The sequence below is a fragment of the Microtus pennsylvanicus genome, chromosome 8 (genome assembly GCF_037038515.1).
Source record: "Microtus pennsylvanicus isolate mMicPen1 chromosome 8, mMicPen1.hap1, whole genome shotgun sequence".
Lineage (NCBI taxonomy): Eukaryota > Metazoa > Chordata > Mammalia > Rodentia > Cricetidae > Microtus > Microtus pennsylvanicus.
This window is the reverse complement of record NC_134586.1, coordinates 104,421,993-104,442,406: the sequence shown is the minus strand read 5'-3', so window position 1 is coordinate 104,442,406 and position 20,414 is coordinate 104,421,993. Positions and strand designations below refer to the sequence as shown.

The window sequence follows — 20,414 nt, the reverse complement described above, 5'->3', positions numbered from 1 at the left end:
GTGGAGAATATGGATGTTGTCCTAACTACTGATGATAGAGTTTTCTTTGATAACCTTGAGGTCCATGATGGCCCTGCCTGTGATTCAATGACTTTCTGGGCTCTTGGGAGTTTTCCCACACCACTGGCATCACCTGCAATCCACATGGATAAGCCATTGTAGAGAGGACCAACAGAGCTCTTAATAAGCTGTTCACTAGGACTCTCACCAGAGGCTAGGAGAGATCCTCATCTGGCTTTAACAGAGGTCCTTTTCCATATGAAGTTTCTCAGCTTTGATGGCAAGGGGTTCAGCCCAGCTAAGAAGCACTGTGTATCCCTGTGAGGGATCACAACAATGCACTTGTTCAGATGGAGAGATCCTATCTCCCTCTACTGGCAGATGCCAGCTCCCTGCTAAGCCATGAGAGAAGGGAATGCTTGTGTTTTTCCTTAGACTGCCACAAAGCCAATATGGGTTCCAGTAAGAGATGTAAACCCAGGCATGAATCAGAGTACTTCTACTAAGGAGGGAATAACCCAAGATGGATAATGCATGTATTCCTCATTCTTGCTCTCACTGGCTTATTAAGGGCAGAGGTTATGCACTTCAACTACTCATTTTTTTGAAAAGGTTTGGAATAATATAAAAGGGCTATAGAATCCCACATAAATGGTCACATATGCCTTATCTAATTGGGTGGTATTGTTAATCCTTAATGTCTTTAAATGTCTCATGCAGCAGATTCAACATCAGCAGATAACAACTAAGGTGACTTTTCAAATATTAATAGCTCTTAGCCTTTCTTCTTGCAGTCCTCCACAGGACGTTATTCATGCCTGGTTATTTGTAATTCAAAACGCTACTGTCTAGTCCCCCAAACCTGGAATCTCTCCAGTAATGAATGCTCTTCAAGGGATAGTAGTCAATGATAAGTAAGAGCTTGTTTGGCAGGTCAACCTCTCACAAGCCCGTCTGGATGGCAGAGCGGCTGGTAATGATGGCTGCGTTCATAAGCAAGGAACGAAAGCAGCCAAGTGACTTTGACTGAACATAGTGGACTCTGCATCTAGTTTCCATGCGTTCTGTGGTGGTCTGTACCATCTGGCTGGGACCTCTCTATGTCCTTCTCGCCTGGATACCCCTACACAGGTTTATTCTTCTGTTCAGGGGCTTCCCCTGGGGGTTGGAGATAAAGCCCGTGTCTGAGATACTGCGTTGGTCTTGAGGTGACACCCTAAGGTTCCTGCACAGTCCTTAACTGCTTGGAGCATCTCTGGTTTTCATGACTCTCAAGGTATCCTTCTGAACTTCTCCAAAAGCTACCAGAGGAGGCGCTCTCACCACTTTTTTGCTGATGGGGAGCCCTTGAATTGTTTGGCCTCTAACCAGGCTACTTGGGTGTGGCCTGTCTTCCTTTGTTGCATCCCGTTGTGCCCCAAGTGCCTGGAACTCTGGCTGGCCAAATGTAGAGGCTCCATAACGTCCCGAGAAAGGCAGGGAGAATGGAAAGAGGGAATAAGAGGAGGATCTAGGCCGAGCTTGGGAGTCACTGAGAGGGAAGGAAGGGGGTCTTGGAGGTGTGACTGTCCTGGTCTGGTCCGGCCCAAAGCTGTGGTGGCTCGCGCGCAGCCGTCAGGTGGCGGTGTTCCATTGGCTGCGTGGCGGCTTTGAGACCCCTCCTCCCGCACTCCATTCCTCCTGTTTTTTTTCTGTGCGCTCTTGCTCCAGCTCCCAACGCCCTCCCGCTCTCCAGGCCGCGGTGTCACCCACACCGCACCGCCGCTGCTAACCCGCGACCATGGCGCACCGGGAAACACCAGGCGCCCCGAAGCGTCCTGGCCTCACCGTGCCGGCCCCGAGCTCCCATGCTCCGCCGCCGCCGCGCTGGCCGCGCTTGTGGCCTCTGCCACTGCCACTGCCGCTGCTGCTGCTAATGCTGGTGGCTGCCAGCGGGGCGGCGGGGCACTCTCCCGAGTCCGGGAGCCTGGGTCCCAGCGTGCAGGTCACCCGGCTGCTGTACGCGGGAGGCCCGAAATCCGGCGATCGCGAGGATCCCCAGACACGAGGATCCGAGCCCAGCGCTCCGCGTCCTGGTCCAGGTCTTGCTTCTGGTCCCAGCGCAGATGGCGTCCTATTTCCGGGCCAGGGGCGCAGGGCGCTGGCGGCGCCGGTGGCCATTTCTGCCTCGCGCTTGCAGGTCTCGCTCATCAGCACGTCGTTCGTGCTCAAGGGGGACGCGACACACAACCAGGCAATGGTGCACTGGACAGGCGAGAACAGCAGCGTAAGTGACCTCCTCGTGCCCCCTGCCCTGCTAGGACACCTCTGAATACTCAGGGAGGCCACCATATTCCCCTACTTCCTGACCACCAGCGGTTATCCCTGCTGGGCATTCTGAACGATTTGGGGGACTCGGATCACCTCAGCGGCTCCCCTACTGGCTTCTCGCTGTGGGTACTTTTGGGAGGGTCCTCAAATTTGTGAGATTCTTCTCGCTCATGTGGCATTCCCTGAGATCTGGGGACCCCAAGCATGCCCTGGCCTCTAGATCTGGGCTACATGGAAGTCCCTAGAGTCTTTCAGATCGGGGCAGCATGACTCCAGGTCCTTGAGGGCCACCTGACTGTGCGGCGGGAATGGTGGGTCGCTCACACATTGCACTGCACCCAAAGGCTCCAGCGTGCACCTCTGGAATTGCTGGCTCTGGAGTCCTTACGACCTGATCTACGCTGATTTTGGGGAGCCAGAATATCCCTGTCAGTTCCATGCCCTGTTCTAAGACTCTCCCCCCCCCCTTTTTATTACTTTATGAATAATACGAATCACAATTCCCACTTCCTCCCCTCCTCCCTCTTCCCTCCTGCCCCCCCACTCTTCCCCCGACCCCCCTCAAATCCGAAGAGAGGGCAAAGCACCCTGCCCTGTGAGTAGTCCAAGGGCCTCCCCCCTACATCCAGGCTAAGGAGGGTATGCATCCAAAGAGAATAGGATCCCAAAAAGCCAGTACATGCAGTAGAGACAAATCCCAGTGCCATTATCATTGGCTTCTCAGTCTATCCCAATTGTCAACCACATTCAGAGGGTCCAGTTTGTTCCCATACTCGTTCATTTCCAGTCCAGCTGGAGTTGGTGAGCTCCCATTAACTCAGGCACACTGTCTCAGTGGGTGAACCAACCCCTAGTGGTCCTGACTTCCTTGCTCATATTTTCTCCTGCTCTTCAGCTGGACCTTGGAAGCTCAGTCCAGGGTTCGGATGTGGGTCTCTGTCTCTATCTCCATCCATTGCAGGAGGAAGGTTCTATGGTGATATTCAAGATGGTCATCAGTCTGACTACCGGACAAGGCCAGTTCAGGCACCCTCTCCTCCACTGCCCAGGGTCCTAGCTGGGGTTATCCCGGTGGACTCCAGGGAACCCCTCCAGAACCAAGCTTCTTGCCAACCCTAAAATGGTTCCCTCAATTAAGATAACTCCTTCCCTGCTCCCATATCCTTCCTTCCTCCATCTCAACCATCCCACTCCCCCAAGCTCTCCCTGACCTTCCCGTTTTCCCCCTCTCTCCCCGACTCCCCTTCCCTCTACCCTCCCTACCTCCGTGCTCCAAACTTTTGCCTGGCGATCTTGTCTGCTTCCAAGATCTTGTCTTTTGTTGAAGAGATATGGAGAGCATGAACAGCTTTGTCTTATCCTGATTTTAGTGGAATCGCTTTGAGTTTCTCTCCATTTAATTTGATGTTAGTTGTCAGCTTGCTGTATATTGCTTTTATTATATTTAGATATGATCCTTGTATCCCTAATCTCTCCAATACCTTCAGCATAAAGGGGTGTTAAATTTTGTCTAGTTTTTTTGGCATCTAATGAAATGATCATATAGTTTTTTTTCCTTTCAGTTTATTTACATGATGGATTGCATTGATAGAATTTCCATCTCTGGGATGAAGCCTACTTGATCATATTGATGATTTTTTTTAATGCGCTCTTGGATTTGGTTTGCCAGTATTTAATTGAGAATTTTTGCACCGATTTTCATGAGTGAGATTGGTCAGTAATTCTCTTTCATGCGTGATTTTGGTATTAGGGTAACTGTAGCATCATAAAAAGAGTTTGGCAATGACTTTTCTGTTTCTATTATGTGGAACACATTAAGAAGTATAGGTATTAGCCCTTCTTGGAAGTTCTGGTAGAATTCTGCACTAAAACCATCTGGTCCTGGGCTTTTTTTTATTTTATTTTATTTTTTGGTTGGGAGGTTTTTGATCACAGCTTCTATTTCCTCATGACTTATGGGTCTATTTAAATTGCTCACATGGTCTTGATTTAATTTTGGTATATGGTGTCTATCTAAAAAATTGTCCATTTCTTTTACATTTTCCAATTTTGTGGAGTACAGGCTTTTGTAGTAAGACCTAATGATTCTCTGAATTTTCTCAGTGTCTGATGTTATGTCTCTCTTTTCATTTCTGATTTTGTTAATTTGGGTGTTCTTTCTCTGTTTTTTGATTAGTTTGGATAAAGGTTTATCAATCTTTTTGACTTTCTCAAAGAACCAGCTCTTTGTCTCATTGATTCTTTGGATTGTTTTCTGTGTTTCTATTTTGTTGATTTCAGTCCTCAGTTTGATTATTTCTAATCTTCTACTCCTCCTGAGTCTGCTGCTTTTTTTTCTAGAACTTTCCGCTGTGCTGTTAAGTCTCCAATGTGAGCTTCCTCCGTTTTCTTTATGCAGCCACTTAGTGCTATGAACTTTCCTCTTAGCAGTGCTTTCATAGTGTCCCATAGGTTTGGATATGTTGTTTCTTCATTTTTGTTGAATTCCAGGAAGACTTTAATTGCTTTCTTTATTTCTTCTCTGACCCAGGGGGTAGTGCAGTAGTTGACAGTTCAGTTTCCGTGTGTTTGTAGGCTTTCTGGGAGTAGTATTGTTGTTAAATTCTAACTTTACTCCATGGTGATCTGATAAGACACAGGTTACTCCAATTTTTTTTGTATTTATTGAGGTTTGCTTTGTTACCGAGTGTGTGATCAATTTTATAGAAGGTTCTGTGAGGTGCTGAGAAGAAGGTATATTCTTTCCTGTTTTGGTGGAATGTTTTATAGATGTCTGTTAAGTTCATTTGATTCATTACATCTGTTAGTTCTCTTATTTCTCTGTTAAGTTTCTGTCTGGTTGACCTGTCCATTGGCAAGAGAGGAGTGTTGAAATCTCCTACTGTTATTGTGTGGGGTTTGATGTGTGATTTGAGTTTTAGTAATGTTTCTTTTGCATAAGTGTGTGCTTTTATATTAGGGGCGTAGATATTCAGGACTGAGACTTCATCTTGATGAATTGTTCCTGTTTTGAGTATAAAGTATCCTCCATCTTTTCTGTTTGATTTTAGTTTGAAATCAATTTTGTTAGATATTAGGATAACCACACCTGCTTGTTTCTTAGGTCCATATTTGATTGGAAAACCTTTTCCAAACCCTTTAAATTGAGGTAGTGTCTGTCTTTGAGGTTGAGGTGTTTTTCTTGTAAACAGCAGAATGCTGGATCCTGTTTTCGTGTCCATTCTCTTAACCTGTGCCTTTGTATAGGTGAATTGAATCTATTGATATTATTGATATTAATGACCAGTGGTTGTTAACTCTGGTTATTTTTTGGTGGTAATTGTTGTTTGTTTCCTTTCTTTGAGTTGTGTTGGTGGAGGGTTATCAGATGTCTCTGTTATTGTGGGTGTTGTTAGCTTCCTTTGGTTGAGGTTTTCCTTCTAGTACTTTCTGTAAGGCTGGGATTGTGAGTACGTATTGTTTAAATTTGTTTTTGTCATGGAATATCTTGTTTTCTCCATCAATGGTGAAAGAAAGCTTTGCTGGGTATAATACTCTGGGCTTGCATCCATGGTCTCTTAGTGTATGCAGCACATCTATCCAAGACCTTCTGGCTTTCATGGTTTCCATTGAGAAGTCAGGTGTAATTTTGATAGGTTTACCTTTATAAGTTACTTGACCTTTTTCCTTTGTAGCTCTTAATATTCTTTCTTTATTCTGTATGTTTTGTGTTTTGATTATTATATGGCCATGGGATTTTTTTTATCCAGTCTATTTAATATTCTGTAAGCTTCTTGTACCTTCATAGGGATATCCTTCTTTAGGTTGGAAAAGTTTTCTTCTATAATTTTGTGTGATATATTTTCTATGCTTTTGAGCTGGAGTTCTTTTCCTTCTTATACCCCTATTATTCTTACGTTTGGTCTTTTCATGGTGTCCTAGATTTCCTGAATGTTTTGTGTTAAGAATTTGTTGGATTTAATGTTTTCTTTGATCAATGAGTCTATTTCCTTTATTGTATGCTCAGCGCCTGAGATTCTTTTTTCTATCTCTTGTTCTGTTGGTTATACTTGTCTCTGTAGTTCCTGTTTTTTTACCCAGATTTTCTATATCCAGCCTTCCCTCGGTTTGTGTTTTCTTTATTTCCTCCACTTCGTTCTTCAAGTCTTTAATTATTTATTTAGTATACAACATTCTGCCTCCATGTATGCCCACACACCAGAGGAGGGCGCCGGATCTCATTACAGATGGTTGTGAACCACCATGTGGTTGCTGGGAATTGAACTCAGGACCTCTGGAAGAGCAGACAGTGCTCTTAACCACTGAGCCATCTCTCCAGCCCCTCGTTCTTCAAGTCTTAAACTGTTTCCTTTACCTGTTTGATTGTTTTTTTTCTTGGTTTTCTTGGGTATCTTTTAGGGATTTATTAATTTCTTCTAACTTTTTGTTTGTCTTCTCTTCCATTTCTTTAAGGGAGTTTTTCATTTCCTGTTTAAAGGTCTCCATCATTTTCATAATGTTACAGTTAAAGTCGTTTCCTTCTTCTTTTTCTGGGTTAGGAAGTTCAAGTCTTCCTGTTGCGTGTTCACTGGATTCTGGTGTTAGCATACTGGTTTTCAGGATGTTGGAGGAATTCTTGCATTGGTTCCTACCCATCCCTTCCTTCAAATGAGGCCAGCAGAGTCTTGGCGTCTTGGTCCAATCTTTGCTGTGGCTGATTGAGTACTTGGGAGTTTTCCTTGGTCTGTCCTTTCATAGGTCCCCTCAGCACTGGAACAGGCTGGGTTGCAGGATTTCAAGGATCTCACGGGTGAAAAGGGGTTTGGGGGCAGGGTGGGTTGGGGGAAATTCCAGCAGCAGGGCTACTCCCAGCTGGCTGGCAAGAAACCTAGGGAGTTGTGGAGGAGTCCCTAAGTTCAGGCCCTCTGGTAAGGTTCTGGAGAGTGGAAGGTCCAGCTGTCTGGGCTTGTGCATGCTGACTCTCCTCTCAGATCCCCTCAGCACTGAAGCAGGCTGTGTTGCAGGGTTCCAAGGATATCACAGGCGAAAAGGTGGGCTTGGGGCCAGGGTGGGGTTGGAGTAAAGAAAGCCCAGCAGCAGAAACACACCCAGCTGGATGGCCAGAAAAGCTTAGGGAAGTTGGGGGGTGGGGGGTTGGATTCTGTCCTCGTGAAAAGGTCCCAGAGAGTGGCGCTTCCGGCTGTCCCTCTATGTGGCCACTGACTCACCTCTTCAGTCCCCTCAGCACTGGAGCAGGCTCTGCTGCAAGGTTCCAAGGACTAGGAGAGGGAAAGCTGCTTATTTCCAATGGAGTGACTCTGGGTAGAACTACACTCCAGAGCATCCCCCATGTTCAGGAATAGTGGACAGCTGTACAGTGAGTGAGAGACTCAGCCATTTCCGGTCAAGGAGTGTCCTGGTCTCTTCCTACCGCTCCTGTTGTCAGTGAAGGTGACTTTGATTTCTAGCCCTGGGATCTAGGACACAGTGGTAAGAACTGATGGGGAAACTCTGTCAACCAATCACATCTACTTAGGGTGTGGCTTCCTGGGGCCCAGGTAGAAAAACTGGGAGGAACCAGGTACTTGCTTTGCTCTCTCTGCACTGTGCCCACCGGACAGATAGAACGTCAGACCTCTCACTCTTGTAGCATGAGTTTCCCCTTTTTAACCATTAAAATATAACTGTTATTCTTGAGCTGGTCTGGTTACCGACCTAATTTGCAACAAAGAACCATGTAGATTCTTAATATAAACTTTTGCTTGAACACTGTAAACGAGTCTTCAGGGTACTCTTAAGCATTCCTTTGAGCATTTACTTGGGAGCACAGCAGCTGTTCCTCTACTCAGGGAAGGTTCTCCTCCTTGACAAAACACACAGCTGCAAGAGGAATCAATCCACTTGGAGCTGTAAGGGTGGAAGGGGACACTCCTTCGCCTTTCACATCAGCCATGGTGATCAAGTGTATGATATAAGTTGCAGCCAGGACATCCTTCAGAAACTTGAAAAGGCCAGGCTTTCATTTTTCCATTGCTCTTAACATTCTTACATCCCAATCTGCCAAAACCGATCGTTAAATTTTGAGCACTCTCTGGCTTTTCCAGTTGAAAGTTCTAAGCACTATCATGGTCCTTCCAAAAACAGCATGGTCAGGTCTGTAACAGCAATAACCCATGGACCCGGTGGGTGATAGTCTCCTTGCCAGATATGCCAATTCTACACCTCTCCGAGAGCCATTACAGCTGAGCTCTGCTCACACCCCTAAGGGAATTTAACAGCAGGGATGTTCATTGCTTCTGTCCTCCACCCTACTGGGGAGTTTCTTAGGAGAGGTATCTGGTTCTTTTCAGCTATGGCTCTAGTTGTTATTTCTTTTGCTTCACGCTGCTAAAGGGGCAACCCCCACAGACTTGCAGCCATATGCTCTGGCTCCTGCACAAAGTTGTTACTTCTGCTCTACTACCCTAGGGAGTTTCTCAGCAGAGGTGTCTGTTGCTTCTCTTCACTACTTCCCTATCAAGTTTCTCAGGAAAGACTCTGTTTCACTCAGGCGAGGAAGATTTTCACCCAAAACTTTTTCAGGTATTTATTTTGGAGGGCAGAATCCAGAGACTGGCTGCTTCTGCCAAGGTGGAGATGGGTAGCTGCCAGATGATCAGGCACAGAGTGCTTTATATAAGGCTTCCCAGGGCTGGAGTTCTTTCATGGAAAAGATTTTCAGGATGGGAATTGGTCAGATTTGAAGTCTCTTAAGCTCAAATTGGCTGTATTTAGTGATCAAGGATTGGTTGGTTTTCTGTTCAGGGATTCATTAGTTTCATGTTCAGTTGCCCATCAACCTCTCTGAAGGAATTAGTGCTGCCAAAGCAGATATGTCTCACTGTGGAGAACAGTCTAAGTTCTTAAAACTCTTTAAATGCCATATGCTGTAGGACTTTGAAGTGTTGAAGATTATCTAACTGAAATATACCTCTGTATATCTAGGAAACATAACTTACATGATTGTAAGTTTGAATATTATTGTTGTGCCCAGATTACAACCCCCAAAGAGAGAGACCACCAGAGAGGCTCAGACTGTAATAAGCAAGGTTTAATCAGCATAATACAAACATGTTTGGAACTCATCTCCATCCTTATCACAACGAGGTAGAGAAGAGTTGTATCTCCTCTGTGGGGTAAGCTTTTAAAGGCATAACTACAAAGAGAATCTTTGAAGCTGCTTTGGCATGGATGCTGCTCCCTCCCATTCTGCTAAGTCAGCTTTTTTCTTGTTTTTAAAGCAAGGCTCCTGTTCCTGAGTTAGGCCATCTTTATCAGCCTGTACCAGGTGGCTGGCTGGGCTGAGCTCAGTGACCTTGTGTTCAGAATCTCCCAGGTGGGAGAGGGGAAGGCCACTATCTTCCTGGGAAAACACTCTGCTAGGAAATTTCTTCTTGCCCCTTTGAGAATAAGGGGTGAGGGTTTCATAATTATAAATGACTATTGAGCTTAATTTTTAATTGTGCATTGCATTTTTAAATGAGCTGTATAAATCTAATAATTTAAGCAACAGTAGAACTATACATATAAAAAAATTGACCTTAAATTTGTATCAATAAACCCAAGTTCATACCAATGTAAAGTATTTATTTCAGCCGGGCGGTGGTGGTGCACGCCTTTAATCCCAGCACTCGGGAGGCAGAGGCAGGTGGATCTCTGTGAGTTCGAGGCCAGCCTGGTCTACAAGAGCTAGTGCCAGGACAGGCTCCAAAGTTACAGAGAAACCCTGTCTCTAAAAACAAAACAAAACACAAAAAAGTATTTATTTCTATATCATATCCCACTCCACCCTCTTTTTAAGAAAGAGATTGACTGTGACATTTATAAAGAATCATTTTGGGAATTTGTGTATTGTTTTCTCCAAACTGATTCCTGTTGTTTGTTGGATGAAGTACTTTTAGGGTACATGGAGATCTTTTGTTCTATCAAAAACATATTTGTGTGTAAAGAATTTACAAGTTCTCATCACCTATGAAACGAAAGCAGAATCTCTTTTCCAAAGTAACATATTCTTAAACTCAAATTTTGAAGTCAAGATACCTTCAATATATGTATGTTGGTTTAGCTTAGCAGTCCCTAGAATCAAATGTATCTCTGCAGTAAAGAATTCGAAGAAAACATAATAATGTGCACAATTCAGATTCTCTGTGTATTTTCCATTTATATGTGACTTATTTGTTTTACATAATTTTTACTGTCCCTTTAAAGACTTTTTTTAAAACTTTCTTTTTATACCTGTCTATACTCATTTTTCCACTCTCTCCCAAGCCTGTACACCCTTTTAAAGCACACTGTTGCTCATTTAAAGGTCTTTTATGTCTGATTCTGTCCTATTTTGTCTCTGAAATACTTTTCTGACAAGGAGTGTTTTGTTTGGTTTAGTTTTTTTAAATGGTAAGCAGTATGGTTATTGACACTGTGGATGCTGACTCCCCTCTCTCAACCTTTCAATATGGTGGAGGTAAATTTACCACTAGCTCTGCAAATCATGTTTGCCAGCACAGCTCCAGCAAGCACTTGCTACAAGCTTCCCACAAACCCCATAAATGCTCCACATTAGGACCTACCAAAAGCACCAGAGCTAAGCCTGATACCAGCATGATCCAGGATGCCATGTATTAAAGGAGCAGTGTCTCTCATAGCCACCAGCAAGCAGAGGCTCTCTGAAAAAATGTGGCTACCAAGAAGCTCCAGTTGACTCCTGCATTTGTGGGTCTAAAAGCCCTTTTTTTTTTAAAGCTTTCTTAGGCTTTATGTAGATGTATGCCGACAAACATTGGCCACCATTATGTAGCTACAAATATTCTCCATTCCTCTGGTCCCCCTGGACCAGTTTGTCCTCACCCAGTGGGTCCCACTCACTAGCTCCTACAACTGCTTATGAAATAACCACTCTAAGGCTTAATATTACTTATGTGCTTTTTGGCTTATTAGGTCAGTCTTAGTAACTAACTCTATATCTTAAGTTAACCCATTTTTATTAATCTATGTATCACCACAAGACTGTGGCTTACCTGAAAACTTTTGGCTTCTTTCTCCTTCAGCAGCTTTATGGCAGCTCCCTGATTCTGCCTTCTTTGCTCCTCTATTTCTGCTTGGATTTCCTGCCTTGCTATTCCTTATATTAGGCTTTTCCTCTGGCAGTCACAGATTATTATGAGAAAAGTTACTTAGGGAAGAAGCAGTTTATTTCATATCACAATTGAAGAGTCCAGTTCATAAAATTCAGAAGTGTGAAGCTGCTAGTGAGTGACACGCTAATAAATAGTAAATGAGACAGTGGGACATCAAGTAATCAAGATGAATCCCATGGTATTCTTCAGTAAATCCTATTGATATAATAACTCAGAGGTTTCTTCAGAAACATACATGCAAGATGATTATGTATCCTGTCAGTCTGTCAGTGAAAATTAACCATCCTAATTAATGTGTGTACTCATAGGATCCAGTAAAATTTGAGGATGTGGCAGTGAACTTCACCTCAGAAGAGTGGGCTGTGTTGGATTCTAGGCAAAAGAAGCTCTACAGAGACGTGAAGGACACGTTTTTGAACCTGATCTCCATAGGTAAAAAGTATTGCATGTTCCCATTGCTTATTCAGTCAGTGAACAATTGTCTCCTGCTTCTGCACGCTATGTTAGTATTGAATTCTTGATGTGGGTATTTAGTTAGTGTGCATACCCATATCCTAAGAACTAGGTTGCAATTATTTTTATGTTGAATATGAATGTGTCATAATATATTCTCTGGATTTTATTGTAGAAAAAACACTAGAAGAAAATATTGAAGAGGACTCTAAAGGTCTCCACAGGAATATGGGGTAAATTTTATTCAATAAAATAATAATTTATATTATACATTTGGGACTTAAGGGACATTTAAGAACCTGCCAAGTGCTCCAAATATACCTAAGTGAAAAATGAGTCTACACAAATTCCTGTAATGGAGCCTTGAATTGTGACATTCAATATTTGTGTATTTCATGTGTGTGGTGGACGACAATTTTACACTTCCTTGTCACAGTCCCTTCATAAAGGAAAGCCAGGGGAAGAACTGAAGCATGACAGAAATCTGGAAGTAGGCAGTGAAGTAGCAGTGAAGGAGAAATCCTGTTTACTGGAGTGATCTTCATCCCTAAATCAGCTATGTGCCTTACTCAACCTTAGCCCACATCTCTAGGGGGATACCACCCATAGTGAACTAGGCCACTCCACCTCATACAATGATCAAGACCAGAGACATGTCTAAATGTCAATCTGATCATTTTCTGCTGTCTAGTTACTTCTTCCCAAACATGGGTTCTAGTTTGTATCAAGTAGATCAAAACTAACTAGCACATACATTTCATACACAGAACATGATCTCCTTCCCATGGGCACACTGCCCAACACAGTAAAACCTCCTTTATCAGGAATTTCAAAATGGTTTCACAGACTTGTTTCCAGGCCAATCTGATTGAGTCATTTTTCAATTGAGGGACCCTATCCTATGACCATAGATGGGTCTAGTTGATGACTAACCCACACTGGGTGAGTATTTAGAATGCTGACATGCCACAGTGGTTCACCACTTTATATGCTTGCTATTTTTGTCCTCAGAGACCAGGATTTTTTTCTCCCTGTTCACTCCTTTTATACCTCTTAGTTAAATTATATATCATTGTGTCAGAGTTATGTTTTTATGCAAACCTTTTGTCAGAAACATTTGTGATAGGCAAAAAATGCAAGAAATTCTTCATATCAAGTGTATCAGAATTTGTGAGCTCTTCACATAAATCCTTGTCATTAATTCTGGTTTTCTTAAAGATTGAGAATTGTTATTAACCACAAAGTTCGTGATACAGCTCCTTAAGAATTCTGAGAAAGCCTGGTGGTGGTGGTGCACGCCTTTAATCCCAGCACTCGGGAGGCAGAGGCAGGTGGATCTCTGGGAGTTTGAGGCCAGCCTGGTCTACAAGAGCTAGTTCCAGGACAGGCACCAAAGCTATAGAGAAACCCTGTCTTGAAAAATCAAAAAAAAAAAAAAAAATTCTGAGAAAAATAAAGGCAGTCCTCTACTTCTTTATACATGGCTGGGTCTTTCCATGCCATACATAATGTTCTTCACATTGATACCATTATTCTCTTTTCTCTGAGATAGTATAGTTGTGTTCCACACAGGCCAGCCTCCAATATTTCTCTTGGCTACAGTATTGCTTTCCTCTCTTTTTTATTGTTATTATTTTTATTTTTTGCAGATATCAGGGGATTGTGAAAGACCAATGATATGAATGTCAAAATGACTGTGATACAAACCAGCAACCTATTCCAGACAGTATGATCAATAAAGAAATGCATTCCAGAATAAGAGTTCATGAGACTCCATTGCATGTAAGACACATTATTGGTCATTTATCTTTACATGAGTATCTAAGAGAAAAAATCTAGAGGGAAACCACTGCTGTATAAGGGAGTTGTAGCAAAAACTTTTATACATCAGAAACATTGGAAAGATATCAGTTATTCTTAATCACTTCAGGTATTTGAAACTTCTCCTAAAGAGAAACCCTGTAAAAATCAACAATGTAATGAAGCCTGTAGGAGTCTCCGTTTTGATCAGCCTCAGGAGAGAACTCATACTGAAAATAAACCCAATGAGGATGTCTTAGTAAGATTCCCTTATGGCCAGAATGATGAAGGAATCTATAAAGATGTGAAACAATTTGTATGTAATGTCTGTGAAGAATCCTTCATTGATTCCAGTGACGTTACCAACCACAAAAAAAGTCATATTGAAGAGAAAAGGTACATTTGTAGGCAATGTGGCAAAACATTTAAATATGTAACATGTTTTGAGAGGTAAAAGTAACTCACAAAGTAGAAAAGCCATATGCTTCTATACATTTTAGAAAATCCTTCACCAAATTCAGTGTTTATAACAGTCATGAAAACAATTACATTGGACAACAGCCTTATGCCTGAAAGCATTGTGGAAAAAACTTCAGCAGTTCTGTGTATTGTAACCTTCATGAAAGAATGCACATGGCAGAGAGGCATTATATATGCAAGCATTGTGGGAAAGCCTTTTTCTCTTCCAGTGATCTGAATATCCATGAAATAATTCACACTGGAAAAAAGCCTTATGCATGTAAGTATTGTGGAAAAGTTTTCAATGACCCAAGTGGTTGTAACAGACGTGAAAGAATCAACACTGCAGAGAAACCTTAAGCCTGCAAGCATTGTGGGAAAACTTTACCAGTTCTGCATTTTGTAACATTTATGAAAGAATTCATACTGGAGAGAAACCTTATGCATGTAAGTTGTGGAAAATCATTCCCTTGTTCCAGTACTTGTAACATTCATGAAAGGGTATACATGACAGATAGTCATTATACATGTAAGCATTGTGGAAAAGCCTTCAACCACCCCAGTAGTTGTAGCAGACATAACAGGAGCCACACTGCAGAGAAACCTTGTGCATGAGCATTGTGGCAAAGCCTTCAACAACCTCAGTAGGTGTAACAAACACAAAAGGAGCCACACTACAGGAAGCAGAAGACTCATACATGCAAGCATTGTGAAAAAAACGTTTTCCTGGCATAGTCATCTGAACATCCACGGAATAATTCACACTGGAGAAAAAGTCTTATGCATGTAAGCATTGTGGAAAATCGTTCAACAACCCCAGTAGTTGTAACAAACTTGGAAGGAGTCACATTGCAGAGAAACCTTTTTCATGTAGGCATTGTGAAAAAACCTTCACCAATTTCACTTCCTGTAAGACTCATGAAAAGAGTTCACATTGAAGTCATATATATTTAAGCAGTGTGAAAAGGTGTTTTCTTGTTCCAGTCACCTGAGCAGTCATGGAAGGATTCACACGGGAGAAATGTCTTGAGCATGTAAACATCTTGGAAAAGCCTTCAGTGACCTCAGTAGTCATAACATACATAAATGAAGTCACACTATAGAGAAGCCTTATTCATGTAAGCATTGTGTAAAACCCCTCACCAACTTCTATTCATGTAAGGTTTATGAAAGAGATCATACTGAAGGGAAGTGCTATGCATGTACGCATTGTGGAAAAGCATTTACTCACTCCAGTCAGCTGAACATCCAAGAAAGGGTTCGAATTGAAGAGAAGGCTTTTGCACGTATACATTACAGGAAACCTTTTAACACTCCAACTTCTCCTGATTTGCATGAAAAAAAACACACTAGAGGAAAAACTCTTTGTGTGTAAAAGATGTGGAAACTGTTCATTCTACTGATGTTAACAGGCATAAATAAAATAGTTGACTTGAAGGTAAAGACTTATGCACATAAGAATTGTGGAAAAGCCTTCAGCTGCTCTTGTGATCGTAACAGGTCTGAAACTCTTCACACTAGTCAGTAGCCTAATGTGTGTAACCACTGTCAGAAAGCCTTTACTAGATTCACTTAGTATAAGAGTATAACCATTCCACTGGATAGAAACCTTTTGTATATAAACATGGTATATAAACTATTTCTTTGTTCTTGTCATTTTAATAAGCATAAAGATCTCACACAGTGTCTGTATTGTGGAAAAGTCTTTAGCACATCCAGTTTCTGTAACCCTCATGCACAACAGATCTATCCTGGAAAGAATTGTAATGAATATATACATTTAAGTATTGTTCCAAGTCTTCAGGAGTTTCTGTTGCTATGATGTTCTAAAGAATTCACTCTGGGGGGGTAAAAAGAATTCACTCTGGAGACAGACTTTACATGTATTACCATGTGGAAAATGCAACCGCATTTCCTACTATACTCAATAACTTTTTTTCACTGGTGAGAACCTTTATTTAGAATAAATGTGGAAAAGTATTCAAAGTGTTTAGAATGAATGAAACTTAAGTGTGTTTGTCCTTTAATTTTTAGTAGTGTGTTCCAGAGTTTCTGTGTTTTAAGTCCCTGCTGCAGTCCATTGTGCTCTCCCAGTGAAAAGAAGTCGTGTGTAGAACAAACGTCAGTAGTAACTCTGTAATGCTGCGTTGGTAAATTTGCTTTTCTTGTGGGTAATCAAAGAATGTTCTGGGAACATGAGATATATCAGCTCATAATGATTCTTGCCAGTAAATGTGATTATCTGCATTGCCTCCCTAGATTTTATGTGGTGGAAATAGTGTATCACTTTCCGAAGCTGTCTTCTAACAATCATAGGCTTCTTAATAAACACACACACATACACACATACAGAGAGAGAGATACCAATGCGTAAGAAAATAAAATATTCGTAGGAGTAATGATATAATTAAGAAATAAAAAATTAAAATGGAACAAAAGAGATTATGAAGTGTGTAAATATGTAATTTAACTCCTAATACTTTCTATATATAAAATGAAAACCAATTGCAATACGTGCAATAATTCCTGTGTTTTTTATCTTTTTCTTTTCTTTTTTTGTTCAAGACAGGATTTCTCTGTAGCGTTTGGAGCCTGTCCTGGAACTAGCTCTTGTAGACCAGGCTGGCCTCAAACTCACAGAGATCCATATGCATCTGCCTCCCGAGTGCTGGCATTAAATGTGTGTGCCACCACTGCCCAGCTGATTTTAGATTTTCATGTGAGTTCTCAGTTGTTGTTGCTGTCATGCCTTTGATCCACCACCACAGACTCCAACCCTCTGCATCTCCAAGCCCAATATAACACTTCCCTGGCAAAGATGCTTCACTCTGATGCGTCGCAGATACAGGACAGAAACCCAGATAAAAAGAACCAAGTGTAATGAAAAGAAGCTTTTATAGCAAAATTATAAAAAAGCAGTTATTTTAAATGATAGTAATGTTGTGAAATTTTTATATACCTGAAATTTATATCATAAATAAATACTTTCTGGAAATTATTCCAAAAATTTTAAAAATGAACAGCTTAAAAGGAGCTCATTCAAATATTGTGAACTTTTATTATTGGCCCATTCCTGTGCAAAAGATTTGCTTTTCATTATGTTTTCATTAGGAAGACAAGATGTGGGTTCTGTGATTACTCCAGGTTACTTCTTACGTGTGATGATTTGGAGTTAGGAGATCCAATGAGAGAGGAGAAGAGAGAATTTGCTTTCTGAGTCTGCATTAATACACTTGTTTTTAGTTGATTCCTTCTATCAAACCATGTTCTGATAGAATATTTCTTTGTAGCTGAATTTCATTGATAAATCAGGAAGAGGCTAGAGAGAATAGCTTACTTTTAAGTTGTAAGAGCTAGTTAGTAATATGTCTGAGGTATCAGTTGAGCATTTATAATTTTTATGATTATTTTTTCATTTAAATAAAAATTTTGCACTTATTTTACATACCTCTTCACTGGTACCCCCTCTGCTTCCCACCTACCACCCTCCCCTTCCATTCCTCATAAACATCCTCTAAGGCATTTTGGAAAATTATATATAACATAGTATTATGTTCTGCCCTATGCACAATGTCCTCTCCAGTCACAGCTTGTAGACCAAGTTGAAAGAACCTGAAAAGAGGTCTAAAGAGATGACAGTGTTTGGGGCACAGAAGAAAATGACTGACAAACTGCCAATATAGGCTGAACTGTCTTTGAAATTTGCTGCTTCTTCAAAAAGTCTGCTAAATGCTATGGGCCTATAGCTGAAGATGGATGCTCCAATGTACATAAGAACTTTGGTAACTGTCCAGGTAACAAGATGTCTCTGTCATTTCAAGATTTTTGGAAGTTGCTTACAATCCACCTCCTCTTTACTTATGTATTATATCCTTCTGGAGTCTTTAATGGAGTTGAAGAATTTATAGTTATAGTTGTTAAGAATATTTCCTAACATGAGCTCCCTGATGATGCAAAAAATTCCCAATCAAGCCAAATCAAAACAAGCCAAATTAAAATATATCCAGGTTCAGTGGGAGTTCTGCACTCTCTGGTGGCCCCCAGGGCGAACCAGGAAGCTGCAGAAATGCAATCCCTGGGAGGAAGAAAAGGAGACCACGTTTTCCTCTTTTGGGGGGGGGGTCACTTAAATACCCTGGGGAGTGGTCCTAACCCCACCCCCAGGCAGGACCTGGCCTGCTGGGATTTGGAGTCCAGACCAGGCCTGAGGGTTGGGATAGATGCAAGGGGCAGGGGCTTACACTCCTAACTTGACATTCCAGACTCTTTAGCTATAGGGTGACAGAAAACTGGAATGGTAATTATGACAAACATTTAGGCTCTCTTTGGGGGAAAAAAGGGGGCGTAGACTCAAATGCGGCTACTTCCTGCAGGCACGGGGCAGTGTGGGGAAGGGGAGAGCCAGGTGTCCACGTTTAGAGAGAGGTGTGGCTGGAAAGACATCCCATGAACTGTCATCCCCGAGAAGGCAGGCATCTGTTCCTTGGGGGAGATGAGAAGGCAGGTGTCTAGGAAAAAAATTGTTATCGCTAAAGGTGAGTTCCAGAATGAGGAGCAGATAGGCCCTTCATCGTAGCGTTCTGGAAAACCGGAGGGTGGAAGGTCCTGTCTTCTGGACAGACCAAGTGTCTTGAGTAGGTGTCCGCTTGAACCTGGAGAGATGGTACCAGCATGGGTGTCCCAAGAGCTTGGCAGCCAAGGGGGTGCTGAGGATTACTATGTGAGGTCCTGTCCATCGAGGCTCGAGAGACCTAGGAGTTAACTGTTTAAAGAGTATTCTGTCCTCTGGGGAGAGCAGGGCAGGTTCAGGGGCACTAGGGTCCACTGGTGTTGGGACAGGGAGACAACTGTCAGCATGTGAACTGAAAAGGGACCTTAAAAGGGAGAGGTAGGGTAGGTATCCTGCCAGTGAAGGAGTTTGAACTGGGAGGTGATGGTTAAGGAGAAAGGGCCTTCCATAAAGCAACTCAAAAGGGCTCAGGCCCATAGGGGGAACGTGGGATGGCCCTGAGGCGAGGGCCAAGACAACCTGAATCCAGTGGAGAGCTTGGTTAGTTGTTGTTTGATGAGTCCATTGTCCAGGAGATGTTGAGAGCTTCTGACATGAGCTCCATGACGTGAGTCATCACATCTTTTGTTTCCCTGGAGACCGGAAACGCTTCTATCCATCCTGTAAAAGTGTCCACAGGTGTTAAGAGATAACAGAGTTTTTTATGAGTAGGCATATGGGTAAAATTAACCTGTCAATTTTTGCCTGGTTGGTGTCCATGAACCTGGTGTATGTGGAGAGCTCCTTGTGGGTTGACCTGGGCACACATCTGGCAGGAGGAGTGAACCTGTAAAATAGAAGAGATGGTGGGGTTAAAAGGGGCTTCAAGAAGCATAACAAAGCTTTGGGGAAGCGGCTAAGGATATCCCCACCCAGTAAATGTGCTGGGCAAGCCTGTGTCACTAAGAAAGAATGAGAAAAAAATGTCCTGCAAGATGGTAGGGCAGTGGCAAAGTTTTAAGTGGGGAGGAACGGGTCCCTTCTACCCCCATAGCTGAAATTGGTGAGGGAAACTTAAGGCCTGAGGGAAAATAAAAGTAATGGACTTACCCACCACTTGTAGGCTAGGAGAGGGTTACCGGATAAACCAAGTCTGGGCAGCTTCAATCCTCTGCAAGGCTGAGACGTTGGAAGGCTGGCACAGTTTCACTTGCTGATGGTGATGAGGCCAGACCTCTGTGGCTTGGCATAGGGGACAAGCCTGCACAGTGGCACTCAGGTGTAGTGCAATATTGTGCCACGTGACCATTTAGGCCACACTTAATAGAGCCCTGTGGTTGGCTTCTCTTGTACCCCTTCCTGTGACCTTAGGGCAGCTGCTAAGGCCTGGGCCTGTAGATTGTTGTAGTTTTGTCTGTCAAAGACTCAGCTGATTGCTCTCGGGCATTAAAAACTTATTTAAAGGCCATTTTCACCAATTCCTGTTTAAGAGATTGGGGACCATCCTCAACCTTTTTTTAAAAAAAAAAAACTCTTTCCTAATATCTGGTACTGACTAAGGAAGCAGAATGATTAGTAGAAAAGGAACCTAGCTGCTTTTCTACCTGAGAGAGATTTAAAAGAGAAAAGGGAGAGTGCAAGGGGCTAGCCCAGTGCTTAGAGGGGGTCCAGGAGTGGAGCAGCGAGGTAGGAGGGGGAGGGGAAGGTGGAAGTTGACCTTGAACCTCCAAATTGGGAAAGGCAGGGGAAAG

The 20,414-nt window shown here is 42.6% G+C and overlaps 1 protein-coding gene across 2 annotated transcripts; it reads left to right on the top strand.

Moving 5' to 3' along the window:
• Nucleotides 1-1,614: 1,614 nt before the first annotated feature.
• On the top strand, nucleotides 1,615-16,421 carry LOC142856577 (VPS10 domain-containing receptor SorCS2-like). Of its 2 annotated transcripts, XM_075984197.1 has the most exons (4): nucleotides 1,629-2,266; nucleotides 11,771-11,894; nucleotides 12,091-12,148; nucleotides 13,565-16,421. In XM_075984197.1, the coding sequence occupies exons 1-4, from the start codon at nucleotides 1,781-1,783 to the stop codon at nucleotides 13,590-13,592; spliced, it is 696 nt and encodes a 231-aa protein (XP_075840312.1). In that variant the 5' UTR covers nucleotides 1,629-1,780; the 3' UTR covers nucleotides 13,593-16,421. The 2 variants fall into 2 exon arrangements, with proteins under 2 accessions (XP_075840313.1, XP_075840312.1); XM_075984198.1 differs by lacking the exon at nucleotides 12,091-12,148 and having other exon boundaries at nucleotides 1,615-2,266.
• Nucleotides 16,422-20,414: the final 3,993 nt, after the last annotated feature.

Bases quoted from the DNA above. Each gene is read 5' to 3' on its own strand.
- LOC142856577 (XM_075984197.1), top strand. From the start codon at position 1,781: ATGGCGCACCGGGAAACACCAGGCGCCCCGAAGCGTCCTGGCCTCACC. The intron at 11,895-12,090 runs GTAAAAAGTATT...ATTTTATTGTAG, and splicing joins TTTGAACCTGATCTCCATAG to AAAAAACACTAGAAGAAAAT. The intron at 12,149-13,564 runs GTAAATTTTATT...TATTTTTTGCAG, and splicing joins GGTCTCCACAGGAATATGGG to ATATCAGGGGATTGTGAAAG.